The 14,733-nt window shown below is 38.8% G+C and overlaps 1 protein-coding gene across 1 annotated transcript; it reads right to left on the reverse strand.

Annotated features, from left to right (window-relative positions):
* Positions 1–1,604: 1,604 nt before the first annotated feature.
* Positions 1,605–4,367, reverse strand: LOC113767718 (UDP-arabinopyranose mutase 3). Its single transcript, XM_027311896.1, has 4 exons — positions 3,901–4,367; positions 2,576–2,826; positions 2,317–2,485; positions 1,605–2,176 (listed from the first exon to the last, which is right to left on the reverse strand). The coding sequence occupies exons 1-4, from the start codon at positions 4,216–4,218 to the stop codon at positions 1,838–1,840; spliced, it is 1,077 nt and encodes a 358-aa protein (XP_027167697.1). The 5' UTR covers positions 4,219–4,367; the 3' UTR covers positions 1,605–1,837.
* Between the last annotated feature and the right edge of the window lie 10,366 nt (positions 4,368–14,733).

A 14,733-nucleotide genomic window follows, 5' to 3' on the forward strand; every position in this document is an offset into this window, starting at 1 on the left:
ACATGCCAATTGGATCCATGGAGCAACTTGGCAGATTTAACCCTAATTCTAGTTTGGCTTTGTGTCATTTATTTTAGCATTGTCTTAGTCATTTTTGTTGTTATTTTGAGAATAAATATAGCCAGCAAAGTGTATTTATGGGTCGTTAGTTTAGTTTAAGTCCAATGGATAGGATAAGTGACTTTAATCCTAGCACCAATTGGATTTGTAGTTGACACGCTATAGGGGCTATATTTTTGCAAGACACAAAATTATTCTAGCAATAATCGTGAGCTTATTTTTCTCTTGGCAAATGTGAGCCTTTGTTGAACACTTGAGAGTTTATCTTGAGAGTATTCGAACTGAATTATTAACCAAGAATTGCATTTGATTGTGACGTCTTCTATCTAACACTTTTGGTCATTGAATTGCGGGTTGAACTTATATCAATAAGTTCATAACTTCTAAAAAGGTCAAGGGTTTCACAAATCTGTCCAACTTGATTCGTATGTCTAGTCATAGCTTCATGGGTTCACATCAAAATATTAAATGTCAGATATCATATGTAACTAAAAATTGTATTTAGTAAAAATAACTTATGTAATATTGTTTACATATTCAATTGGATCACCATTTGCTGGACAATACAATCTTCTTTAATTTAAAAAAAAAATCATATTTTAAAAATAAAACTATCAAAGCATTATGTACATATGGCATAACTGTCTTTCCGTACCTCTCATACCTAGAAAATCTAACCCACATATTTAGCCATTTATGTGTTGGGGACAATTGTATGTGTTCTGATTATAGGAGACAATTTGCTACTCAACTAACATTACAAGGGGCAATTTGTGATTAAGCCATATATTTATTAGCTATTTAATTCATTTACAGTACCCAAAATTTTACTTTCTTATGATTTTCGAACTCCTTATTTCCATTTATTCATATTCTCCCGAACAAATAAAGTTCGGATAAAACACATGAGACTCTCTTGTGGTATTGCAAAAAAACACATCACCCCCTATTGTTTATAAAGCTCCACATAACCTCCTTATGCTTCTAACTAAAGTGAAATTTGATTTTTAAGACTTTAACTAGTTTTACAATGTAAGTGGTGTAAGACTTTACAAGATAAAAAAAAAAATAGCGGAGTCAAAATAGTTGGGATTTAATGTCACTTAAAAGGAAAAAACAAAGTGGGGTCAAACTACAATTTCAAACCAAAAATCCAGACAAGAAAAATCACCATCCTCCTCCTCTTCTTCCTTTGCCAAATAGGAAATTAGTTAAAATTATATCCTCCTCCTCTTCTTCCTTTGCCAAATAGGAAATTTGTTAAAATTATAAGGAGGTTATGTGATACTTTCGACAACAACGGTTCCGTAAACTTTAGCCATAAAATTTCTAATGAAAACCCCAGGACAAACATTTGGTTCGGAATGACATTTTTAAATGCCAGGCCGAATTCTCCATTTAAAACTTTTCTTGGGTCAGACTGTCTGAAGTTGAGTTCCAGACTGGCTCTTGCATCTCACCATAAAGCCAAGCAAACACAAACGCAAAAAAAATAGTAGATAACTCGCTGACAGGATCAACTGCCAATGAGCATTAAGAACCTATTACCAAATAGAGATACCGGCGAACAATTTATAAATAATAATTAGTACTAATACAAAATGCGTAACCTTCTTATTTGTTCCAAAGTCGAAAGAAAATAAAACACTAACAACCTCAACTCTATAACATGGTAGATTCCAATCCAAGCTCAGCTAAGAGCATGGACAAAAAGACCTTCACCATACAATTCCTATACCCTATCAGAAGAGAATTGTAAACCCGAAATTTCAATTGTCTACTTTTTGGGGCCATTAGCGACTTCAGCTGAAGCGCTGGATGGATTAAGCTCATCCCAAGCTTCAATCCAGGTGACCATGGCATCGGCCAGCTTATTAAAGTAATCATCCACCTTGCCAAGCTTTGCCTTGACTTGCTTGGACAGCTCAAGGTAGCATTTCTGAACAGTTGCGCAGTCCTTTGGAAGGGCAACAGATTGGAAAAATGGGATGAGCTCTTCCTGCCAGTAGATACCTTTGTATTCTTTCTTAAGGTTCACAAATGGGTTACTTGCTTTGCTGTGCCAGATGTAAGGCAGCCCTGTCTTGACTCCCAACCCGAGGTGGTCGCATATAACCTACATAGTAAATTGAGCAAAATAATTAAGCAGAATAACAGAGAGGTCAGCTCTATGGCAGATTCAAGAGCATCTTAAAGCCATAGGAACAGAAACGAACTACTATACAAGATAAAAAGACTTCATAAGAATTAGATTACCTTGGTGCACCAACCAGCCCACATATCATCATAACGTCCAATAGGCTGGCCATCACCCATGAGGCCAAAGTACATTGCAGGTCCAATTAATTCACGGTTGAAAGCAAGGTTCATGCCGCACATGGGGAAGAGAGTACCCTTTGGCACAGTCATAATTGCGTCTACATACCTGAATACAAGTATGAAGGAGAGAGCGAATTACAACAGTCAAAATGAAAGGGGAATTAAACAGGACATGTTTGAAGAAAAGCAGTTGTACCTGGTGTTCCTCTCAAGAGGCTTGACAAGCTGTGTTGGAGCATCATAATCAGGTATGTTAAGCCAAAGGCCATGTGACACTGCAGTTGGTACACCTTCACGAAGACTGAAAGGATACCCGCGCACAAAGTCTGCCCCCTCCTGGTAGGGATCATAGAGGGTATTGAAAAAAAATGGCGTTGATGGGGACAAAAGATTCTTAATGTGCTGCTCAAGCGCATTTATTTCTTTACCAGATGGGTCTTTGGCAACCTGAGCATTCATAAGGAATATCAAGCTTTCAATATCACAACCCAACAAAGTGGTCCCAACCAATTAAGAAAGCAAAAGCAGTTAGACTTTAAATGTAAAATCCATTTCATCAATGATAGGGGAGAAACAGTGGATCTAAAGACACAAAATGCTATAAAGAAAATTAAAGGACTCTTGAAAGAGTGCATCTTAAACAAACAAATCATGTATACATGACAATCAGAGTCCTTATCTTGGTGAAGCTTTTGCTAACAAAACAAATTATCCTAGAGGTCATATAAAGCACAAAAAATGGAAAAAATTCACTGGTCATCTGACATGAAAAAGTCCTTAAAAGAGCCAACTCCTTTCAATTGACCATGGTAAGAAGCAAACCTCAAGCCATTAGATCAGCACATAGACAATCTGAACTAAACCAATTAATATCACTTCTCAACAAATGCCAAAAGAAAACCAAAACCAATAAAGCGAGAGAGAAAACTAAAGAGTTGTTATTAATCTCCAGAAAATAAAAGGTTCACGAAACTGAATCGAGCAAAATTTTACACAAAAAAAGCCAGCAATTTAAACTACATTTTAACAAACCTAGCGGAAACAGAACCAAATTAATCGACAACCTAAACACCATATGATATCCAAATTTACCACACACATCAATCAACAAAGAGCCAAAATAAGTTGAAGATCTGTGGACCTGTATATAATTGAACACTAATTTAAAAGCCATCATCAGTTTGAAATTAAATTTTCAAAAACTGAAACTCAATTTTCCCACATCTAAATTTTAAACCAACGAGGAAAGAAGAAACAATTAAGTTAAAAGGGGGGCAAAATTTTCACACTTAAAGGCAATTGGAACAAAATTAGAAGAAACCAACAGACTAATTAACAACAAATTCACAACCCAAAAACTCAACTTTCCAACCGAAAATTATTAGATCAAGAACAGGACACAAGTACTTGATCTATATCCCATAAAACTGACACAAAATACAAATAAAAATCCAATCTTTCCATCAAAACCACAAGAGAAGACACAGAAAATATAGGGTTGCAACGATAAATCCCACTTACAAAGCAATCATCATCAATGGTGAAGATGTACTTCTTCTTGGACACCATGTAGCCAAAGCAACGGCAAGCAGAGTCCTTGAAAGAAATGCAAGATGCTTTGGGGCCCAGAATGCGGTTGATATCATTGCGATTGTACAATTCGTAGTCAAAGCCATCAGGGACTTTGATGGTCTTCGAAGGATCACCATCTTGGACAATGATGAGATGGTATGGCTGGAAAAATGGCCTCCACATCTCCAAGAAATCAAGGTTTCTGATGGTGGGTATCACTATATCTAACTCATCTTTCAAAACTGGGGTTGGAGATACAGATGCCATCTTTTGTTGATTTCCTCTTCCTCCTTCACTACTTGGGAAGAGGAGATTGAGGGAGAGGAGATTGGGATCTGGGAAATTCAATGGAGTCTGGAGTTTAAGGAGTTTAAGAGTCGAAGAAATGGACCGTGCAGTTGTGTGAAGACTGAAGAGGTTGTGGTGTTTTATACATGAAACTCTTGAGCAAACGGGGCGGTCGCACGTGAGTGGACAAGGGTGAATAATGCGTTTGGAAATACATTCAAAATAGAGGCGTTACTCTTCAAAGGTGAATAATGCCAATAAAGCATATAGGAATTAAAATTCAAACTAAAGGGCAAATATAAAACAATGTTCAAATAAAGCGCAGAATTAACCCAAAAAAAAAAAGAATTAGAGAGTTTTGGTGCAACTCATCAAGCTAAAAGGAGTTTCATATTTTAGTTTTTTTTTAATGAATGAAATTGAAAAATGTATAAATCTAAAGAGGCAATGATTGTGAGTATAACTATTTAAATGGTGAGTTAAATATAAATCAAATGTATAGATAAGTGCCCGTCAACATGTTTCAAAAATGAAAGGTGCTCGTCAACATAAAAATTAAAGAAATCTTTCTTTAATTGAAATATGTAGATTACAAAAGAGATTTGGTAGAGAAAAATTAAATTAAAAAATGTATAAATATAAAGACGCAATTACTGTGAGTATATCTATTTAAATGATAAGTTAGATATATAAATCAAATGTACAGAAAAGTGCCCATCAACATATTTCAAAAAAATGGGTGCTTGTCAACATGAAAAATGAAAGAAATCATTTTTAATTGAAAGATGTAGATTACAAAAAAAAAAAAAAGAGATTGTGTAGAAATGTTATGCTATTCTGAGTTGATATATTTGAATAATGTGACATGAATATATATATATATGTATAGTGTACCGTACACAGATTTATATGAGAAATTCACTGCATAAGAAAGGTGCGTGACAGTTTCGAGTAATTTTTTGAATCAATTGAATTAGTTTTATGGTTTGAAATACTTGAAAAAGCTCATTAATTTAGTTAGATAAAGGAATCCTTGGAGAAAAATGAAACTAACATCCATTTAAATTGAAGTTCATTAAACAACGCAATTAATAGTGCATACAAGTTAGGCAAGAATTTAGGGATTAATTCTAGGTTCGGCTCTAGTTTCTGCATGTTGATGAGCCATATTGACTATACTAGGTAATTGATTTATACAAATGGCAATATTTTGTAATCGATCACTTATTCATGTAATATATGGTTTTTACTATGAGCAAATCACTAAAGTATAGTACAAGATTTAACAAATTAGAAAATTGTAAACTACAATACATGTATTTTGTGCAAGTTTTTTTAAATAAAAATAAACTTTCACTACTAAATTTCTTGGAAATCGTCTATTAGCAAAATGATTAACAAAAGTAGGGGGAGAATAACAGAAAGCATATGGTGTTCTGTGCAAATTATTTTGGTAACAATGAAAGAGGGACTAGAAATATTGAGGAAGTATGTGGTAACAATGAAAGAAGGACTAGTTGATATGTTGTATTTGATATGTGTGTGTACATCCACACACACCATCGGTGTATATAAGATTAATTCTAATTTTAGTCGTAAGTGAAGTAGATTAAAATGAAAGATTAATTGTAAGGAAAGTAGATTAAAATTCGAATCAATCTTCTGTACACTGATGGTATATACTACTAGATTTAAATGAATAACAACTATGTAAAATTTGAATTTGAAATTCAAGTGTTATATATTTGTCATACATTCAATAGTGGTATTGTATATATTGTCCATGTGTATAGGATTTACTCTTAAAATTACTAACATACAACTTTTTTTTAGTATTAATGGATGGTTTCATATTCGAAATTTTGACTTACCCTTTTTCTCCTCGTAGCATCCAATTCAACTCTTTTCCTTGCTAACATGCAACTTTGACATCATCAATCAAGAAAACCGAAAACAAGACAAAACAAAAACTGAACGAGGTAAAAGGTGTGCAATTACACAAAGAACCGCAAGGTACATCATATCAAGATGAAAGCATTTTGGATCTCAAAAGTAATGGATGTGAACCGGCTATCAATTGCGATGATTTATCAAACACTATTTACAATAACAAAGTCAATATATTAAATTGATATTTAGATTTTTTTCTCAATTTAATTTAATTTTTTAAAAATTTGTACTTAGAACTACTTCCAACATTATTGCATTAGAAAAATTTGTTAAAACTTGTAACTCTCCCCGATTCTTATCATTCACATTCATCTAATAAATTTGGATTTTTAGATCCCTATGTATTATATTTTGGGAAATTTGCCAAATTGGTCCCTAATATTTATCAAAAACACTTTTTTAGTCCCTAACATATAAAATCAGCCAAAATTATCCCTCACATTTAAATTGTGATCCAATTTGGTCCTAATGCTCGTTTTTGCTAATTTCTCCGACTAAAAATAGCACGCCTCTCCCATGTGATCATATTTTTAGGGCAAAACTTGAAAACACATTTTCAAAATTGAAAGTAAAAGGATAGGGGACCACCACTCCCTTTTCACCTTTCCCCCTCAAATTACAGTTTCAAGAAACCCTAAATTGCATCCCTTAATTAACAATCATAACTTGGAAATATTAGTGATGATGATGACGAAGACAAAGCTGTAGAGTGTGACGGCCTGCGTGCTTGGGGACATGGCATCTCATCCTAATTTCGGCCTTAATGAACTGGATTTCGTTTTCTCCACCCTCGTCGTCGGCTCCATTCTCAATTTCCTGCTTATGTATCTCCTGGCACGCACCGCGGGGGCTGGGGACGCTTCTTCTTCTGGCCGCCTCCCCTCCATCTTCGCCGCCTGTCTTCCCAGCCACATGTTCAAGCCGGGGGCTTACGGCGTATTTCAGTTGGATGGGGACTTTTGTGTACAAAGGTACCCTCTTTGCAGCTACGGGCTTCGCTGCCGAACTCGTGGGAACTGCCATCTCCAATGCCCTGATCAAGATGAGGAAGAAGATGGATCCCAATTTCCAGACCCCCAACAAGCCTCCTCCGACGCCTTTGAACGCTTTCACCTGGGCCATCCACATGGGTGTCAGCAGCAACTTCAGATACCAAGTCCTCAACGGCATCGAGTTTCTGCTTGCCAAGGGCCTTCCCTCTTTTCTCTTCAAAAGCTTCGTTGTCGTTTTGAGGTGCTTAAACAATGTCCTTGGAGGGATGTCTTTTGTCGTACTAGCCAGGTTAACAGAATCACAGGCTGTTGCTGTTGCTGCTCCTCCTCTTCCTTCTCCGTTTTCCGCTGCTGCTGAACTGGAACAACAACAACAACAACAATTAGTCAAGGAGGAGGAGGAGGAGGAGGTGGTGGGTGTCCGGGAAGGTGGTGTTGCAGCTGGAGATGCTTTGCCTACTGACAAAGTCAAGTGGTCCCCTATCCTTTTACTTTCAACCGGTAATGAAATGTGTTTTCCGGTTTTACCCCTAAAAATATAATCACGTAAGAGATGCGTGCTATTTTTAGTCGGAGAAATGAGCAAAAACGAGCATTAGGACTAAATTGGATCACAATTTAAGTGTGAGGGATAATTTTGGCTGATTTTATATGTTAGAGACTAAAAAAGTGTTTTTGATAAATGTTAGGGACCAATTTGACAAATTTCCCTTATATTTTCACCTCTACGTATAAGCTGCACTAAATGTTTGTTTAATAAAACTAGAGTTTGAAAACTAAAATTTGAAATCTTAAATCTTAAATTTGAATCCATTAAGTTATTGAATTGTTAAGTACTACATTTGATACATTTGAGTGTATATCGTATTAAGTGATAAATGAATAGTTTGTCACTAATTTTTCAGACCAAGTTTTGTTGGGAAAATTTAGTATCACTTAATTAATTCAGATGTTCTTTTTTTTATTATTATTATCAAACGCAATTGAATATGTTAAACTCTAAATCCATTAAATTTAAGTGCTGTATTGAATTATTAAATAGGGCCTACATCACTTTGAACTTTTTGGAGGCTTGTACTTTACCTCCCACTTTACTTCCGGTTTAATGTATTCCTTAACTAGGATTTCTTGGAGACATAAAACTTTATTGTTAATTTTTCTAAGTTATTTCCCTTTTTTCTTTTTCTTCTATCTTATTCTCTCTGTTTATTGCTACTTTTCCTCCTATTCCCTTCCGTTCCCTCCCCTTCCCTTTCTTCCTATCCACACCCCCTCTCTTTCTATCATGCTCTAAGATAATCAAATGACCCCCCAAACTGTCCATACTTCATTTTCCTTTCCAACTTCTTCCGCACAAAAAAGGCAAAAATCTAAAATTAAGAAGACTCAAATGTTAGCCTTTTTGCATGCTTTCATCCGCCATAAATCTAATAATAATCTTACTTCCGCATAAAACCTCAAGTAAGAAGAATTATTAAAAGCAATTTGTTTATACAACAAGAGTGATAAATGATGTGTGCACAGATCTCAGGCCACGCAATGACCCAGTCCGAGTTCCATTGGGCCCAGTCACACGTGCACGAGCCAAGCTCTTCAAAGAATCCCTCCAAGGCCTTGTGCGAATTGTCCAAGACCAACATGGAGTCCATAGAGATATTGAAGGCTTAGAAGGAGACAATCAAGTTATCTACACCTTGATCCAAGCCCATGAAGAGACAAGTGGACCTCCAAGTGAGTTGGACGAATAGGGCCGTAAGCCTTAGTGTTTATTAGAGTTGGATTAGTTTGTCTTAGTAAAGCATGGACCGGCCCATCTTGACCCCAAGATGGCCGAATTTCCCTTTCCTGTTTCCCTTAGGTTTTTAGCAACCCTTAGCCTATAAAAAGGCTTGCTTTGTAAGGTTTTCAGGTAGACGTTTTATGAATAAAATTTGCTTAGATTTTCGACTTTCTTCCTTGTGAGAATTTCGAGCCTTTACTTGCTCTTGGCAAGGGTGTTGAGCAATCTCGTGTCTTGTCCTTGATTGTTCTACCGACCTATCCACTAGAGTATTCACCTTCCATTGGAGTCGTCGTTCTACCGCCTTTTACCAATTCGTGTCGTCCGTGTTGGTTCTAGCTTCCGCAATCCAAGCGTTGGACAACCTCGCTAGATCCTTGGCAAACGTGCTACGTGTCTCGAAACGTGTTGATCGAGGACCGTATCAGTTGGCTTCGGAGCTTAGGTGAAGGTATCTTCCGTTATATCCGTTATTTTTGTCGTTATTTGTCATCTAGAATTCCTTGTTTCCGCTGTTGTGTTTTAAAAAAAAAAAAGAGAATTTCTGTCTGCACTTTTGCTCTTGTGTCGTTAATTTTCTGTTCGGTTAGAGTCTCTCCGTTGTTCATAAAAAAAATTCTGACCGTAAGTTGTTATCGTTTGCTTTAATCGTTGAAATCTGTCCGCACTTATTATTCCTTGTTGTGTGCGTCGTTGGCTCAAATTTGTCCGCCCTTTGTATCGTTTGTTCAGGTTGTGAGTCGTGACCAATCTGTCCGTTTGTGTCTGCATTCATCAAAAAAAAAGAGGCAAATCAGCCGCGGATATTGTTGCGCCTTTGTTTGCCCAAAATCTGTCCGCAAGTGTCGTTGGTGTTGTGTCGTCTGTTGTCATCAAATCTGTCCGTAGTAATTACTCAGTACCTTGTCCAAAATCTGTCCAAGTCGATAGTCCAAGCCGAAGCAACAAGAAAGCAAGTAGGCGACGGCTAGGTTTTCCTTGGCGGCTAGGGTTTTGCTTTGACGGCAAGGGTTTTGTTTTCCAAATCTATCCAAATCGATTCATCAGTCATCCAAGTTGTTTTCTTAATTTTCTAATCTGAATTTTGGGTTAAAACTTGTTGGTGTTGTGAAATCTTGAAGAGAACCTACAAGATTTTAGGGTTTCTTGAAGTCTTGGTTACTACCTAGAAGTTCTTGAAATTCTTGAAAGTATCTTGCTAGTTCTCGAGGGATTTGGGTTGTGCGTTATTGCGAGTTGAGGGGCTGACCTTATTTCTGGAATTTTACTACTTCAGCCGAGTATTTGTGTTGTTCTTTAAGTAAAAAAAAAAAAACAGAAACGAAAAGAAAAGAAAGAAAGTCATCGGGTGACAAGAGGGAAAAAAAAAGAAATAAACAAAACCAAGCGAGGGAGTTGAAATTTATTGCCAAATCAGTCTCTTACATCGTGCTTGTACCCCAAACAGAAAATTCAAACAAAAAGGAAAGAAACTCAAAAGTTTTGGCCTACCTCTTCTTGCAATTCTTGATCACTTTGAGCCTTCATCACTTGTACCACCCTTCGAGGTTCTTGAAGTTCTTGACCACCTTGTTTCTTGAAGACTTGAATCTCCCTTCGAATAAACAACTTCCTATACTCTCTTGCGGTGGTGAAGGGCTTCCGTGGTGTGGGAGTAAATTTCTTGGGCGATTCTTGAGCAGCCCGTTGGGAGGAAGCTTTAGTGAGGTTGCTCACGTCTCCTTGAGACGCCATTGACTCAAACCAAAGGCCGAAGCTGTTGTGTGTTGCGCAAGGGAGGAGGGAGTCGAATCTGAATTGTGTTGGTGTGAGAGGGTGTCGGCTGCCTTGGGGGACTTTGTAGAATCCTAACCGACATTGGTGAAGTGTTTTGGAAGGAGAAAACTTGGAAATTTTCAGTTGGAAGAGGTGGAGACCGAATCTGATTTGCAAGTCTACTAGGAGAGGAATTTGGAAGTTTCTAAAGAGTTGTACAAGAAAGGTTTTCTAAAGAAGTTCCAACACTAACTTGTTTCCAAATCGTTTTAGGAAACTAAGTACAACACTTGGATAACTCTTTGTTTTCACTTGGACACTTTCCTATATTAACCCCTTTATTTTAGAAACACTCCCCTACTTTCTCTCTTACATTTAGGGAACCTACTCCTACCTTTTAGGAAGTTAGGGTTTCTTTCTCTTTGTGTTCACATTGGCGCTTTTTCCCTTGCTGTCCGCCACCCTATCTTTTACAAATTTGCCCTTTCTACTTCATTCCCTGCTACCATTTGTGTCTTGCCTACTTGATTACTCTAGTGAAAACGGTTGGTGACGATTATTGGACTTGAGCGGCATTTCTCACCTACCTAAACCAACAGGTAAAGGTATTGGGTAAGATCTTTAAAGAGTGTTTTGAGTGATAAAACACGAGAGAGAGTGATACACTAAGGGAGTGAAGTGAGGATATACTTGCATTATTTTTCTTGTTACTAACCTTTTGCAGGGCATAAAGAGGGACATGGAGCCACAACAACCAACCACAGACTACTCCTTGATGTTCACCACCATGAAGAACGAGCTCAGGTGAGTTAGTGAGCAACAAATGGAGGAGTTGCATACTCGGTTTGATGAGCTATCCAAGAGTCTCACACGAGGCTCTCGTTCAAGGTCTCACAACCGAAGTAACCATGGCACCAAAGAGGCAAATAGCGAGGACTTCTCTGCTAGTGAGGATGAGGAACGACCCTAGAAGCCAAGAAGGGACACGTCTAAGAACGAACTCAAGGGACTTAAAATTCAAGTTCCCGCGTTCAAAGGCAAAAGCGACCCTGAAGCTTACTTGGAATGGGGAGGCCGTATCGAGATGGTCTTCGACTGTTATGACTATAGTGAGGAACAAAAGGTTAAAGTTGTCATCGTTGAGTTCACCGACTACGCCCTAGTTTGGTATGACCAAGTGAGGACCCATAGAAGGAGAATGGGAGAACCACGAGTCCGAACTTGGCAAAAACTCAAGGCATTGATGTGCAAGAGATTTGTTCCAAGCTACTACAATCGCAATCTCCACTCTAAACTTCAAACCCTCACTCAAGGCAACATGAGTGTGGAGGACTCTACAAAGAGATCGAGATGGCCATGATGAGGGCGAACATTCAAGAAGACAGTGAAGCGACATGGCCAGGTTTCTTAGAGGTCTCAATCTTGACCTTCAAGAAGCCTTGGAGCTCCAACATTATTTGGACATACAAGACCTTAAACTTGCCATCAAGGCCGAGAGGGGAAAGAAATTGAGGCGTGGGACCCGTACCTTCCAAACTTCCAACTCGCCTTCCTGGAAGGGAAACCTACCACGGCGAGCAACCCACGAAGCTGGAAATTCGGCTACACCAGCTCCTTCTAGCCGAATTCAAGGTAATGCCTCTGGCCGCAATACCAATTTTACCCCTAACAAAGCTGTTGATGTATCTAGGTCTGCTTCTAAGGCACCACTTGAGACTCCTAAGACTAGGAGTAGGGACATTAAGTACTTCAAGTGCCAAGGGTTTGGACATATCCAATCTCAATGTCCAAACCAACGGGTCATGCTAATTACTCACAATGGGCGAGATAGTATCCGATGATGACGATTGTGAGGAGGTGCCTGGATTGATCAAAGGTGACTGCCTGGAGGATGACTCGGCTGAGGAAGATTGCTCTCCTACACAAGGCGAAGTAGGTTGCTTGGTGGCATGACGAGTGCTAACCGCCCAAGTCAAGGAGGATGAACAGTTGCAACGAGAGAACTTATTTTACACTCGCTGTAAAATAGGTGATAAGGTGTGTAGTCTCATCATTGATGGGGGAAGTTGCACCAATATGGCAAGTTTGCTAATGGTTGAGAACTTGGGTCTCCCAACTACTAGACATCCACATCCCTACTGCTTCTAATGGCTAAGTGAGGATGGAGAGGTACGTGTCTTCAAACAGGTACGCGTCCCTTTTTCAATTGGTACTTACATGGATGAAGTTGTGTGCGATGTAATGCCTATGCATGCTGCACATGTCATCTTGGGGAGACCTTGGCAATTTGACAAACACGTCACATTCGATGGAAGGGCAAATAAGTACACACTTTTGCACGATGGCAAACGTAAGGTCCTCACACCACTCACACCTGCACAAGTTTATGAGGACCAATTAAAATTGCAAAGGGAGTGTGACTTAGACCGTCAAAAGCGAAAGCAAAAGATGGTCGACCCTGGCAAAAGCTCCACTTCTACAAGTGCGCAAACGACCAAGGGTCAAGTGAGCACACCTAGTGTTACGCATGACCATTCACCCATTAAACCACCCACTAGGAAGCAAAACATGATCATTAAGGCTAAGGATGTTAGGAAAGTTGTGAATTCTGATCAGCCTGTACTCCTCATGATTTGCAAACATGTGCTTTTAGATGTTGCTGAGCTCGATAAGGCATTGCCTTCGAGTATAGTTGCTCTTTTGCAGGAATTCGATGATGTGTTCCCTGATGAGATCCCAGATGGTTTACCACCCATTCGAGGGATTGAGCACCAAATAGACCTGATTCCTGGAGCACCACTACCCAACAAATCGGCTTACCGCATGGGTCCTGAGGAGACAAACGAGCTTCAACGGCAAGTTGATGGCCTATTAGGTAAGGGTTGGGTAAAAGAGAGTCTAAATCCTTGTGCTGTGCCTATGGTACTTGTCCCCAAAAAATGATGGTACTTGGCGCATGTGCACTGACTGTAGGGTCGTTAATGCTATTACTGTAAAATATCATCATCCCATTTCTAGACTAGATGATATGCTTGATGAACTCGATGGTGCTATTATATTCACTAAGATTGATTTAAGGAGTGGCTATCATCAAATTAGGATGAAAGAAGGTGATGAATGGAAAACGGCTTTCAAAACCAAACATGGTCTCTATGAGTGGCTAGTCATGCCTTTTGGGTTGACTAACGCCCCGAGTACATTCATGCGATTGATGAACCATGTTTTGAGGCATTTCATTGGGAAATTTGTCATTGTTTACTTTGATGATATTCTAATATATAGTCACAGTGAACATGAGCACATGGAGCATTTGAGATTAGTTCTTAATGCACTTCGAGAGGCGCGTCTATACGCCAATCTTAAGAAATGCACCTTTTGCACTAATGAGCTTGTGTTTTTAGGCTATGTTGCGAGTTCACAGGGCATCAAAGTAAACGAGTCCAAGATTGAGGCCATCAAGCAATGGCCAACTCCAATATCCGTCCATGAGATGTGCAGCTTCCATGGATTGGCAGGCTTCTACCGGCGATTTGTCAAAGACTTCAGCACCATTGCCGCCCCTTTGATCGCCGTGACCAAGAAGAATGACAAATTTCATTGGGGAGAAGCCCAAGAACAAGCATTTCTTACCCTCAAAGACAAACTCCCACATGCACCTGTTTTAACATTACCAAACTTTAACAAGACTTTTGAAATCGAATGTGATGCTTCTGGTGTAGGTATTGGCGCTGTCCTCGTGCAAGAAAAAAGGCCTTGTGCCTTCTTTAGCGAGAAACTGGGAGGAGCTGCCTTAAACTACCTTACGTATGACAAGGAATTATACGCACTGGTGAGGGACTTGGAGACCTGGCAACACTACCTCCGCCCTAGGGAGTTCGTGATACACACTGATCACGAGTCATTGAAGTTTCTCAAGGGGCAACCAAAGTTGAGTAAGAGACATGCCAAATGGGTAAGTTTCATCGATACCTTCTCGTATGTCATTAGGTACAAAACTGGCAAAACGAATGTGGTAGC

Source organism: Coffea eugenioides, chromosome 4 (assembly GCF_003713205.1).
Source record: "Coffea eugenioides isolate CCC68of chromosome 4, Ceug_1.0, whole genome shotgun sequence".
Taxonomy (NCBI): domain Eukaryota; kingdom Viridiplantae; phylum Streptophyta; class Magnoliopsida; order Gentianales; family Rubiaceae; genus Coffea; species Coffea eugenioides.

Coding starts and splice junctions, on each gene's coding strand:
- LOC113767718 (XM_027311896.1), bottom strand. CDS start 4,218: ATGGCATCTGTATCTCCAACCCCAGTTTTGAAAGATGAGTTAGATATA. Junction 2,486..2,575: donor CCTCTTGAGAGGAACACCAG/GTACAACTGCTT, acceptor ACTTGTATTCAG/GTATGTAGACGCAATTATGA. Junction 2,177..2,316: donor GGGCTGGTTGGTGCACCAAG/GTAATCTAATTC, acceptor TTTACTATGTAG/GTTATATGCGACCACCTCGG.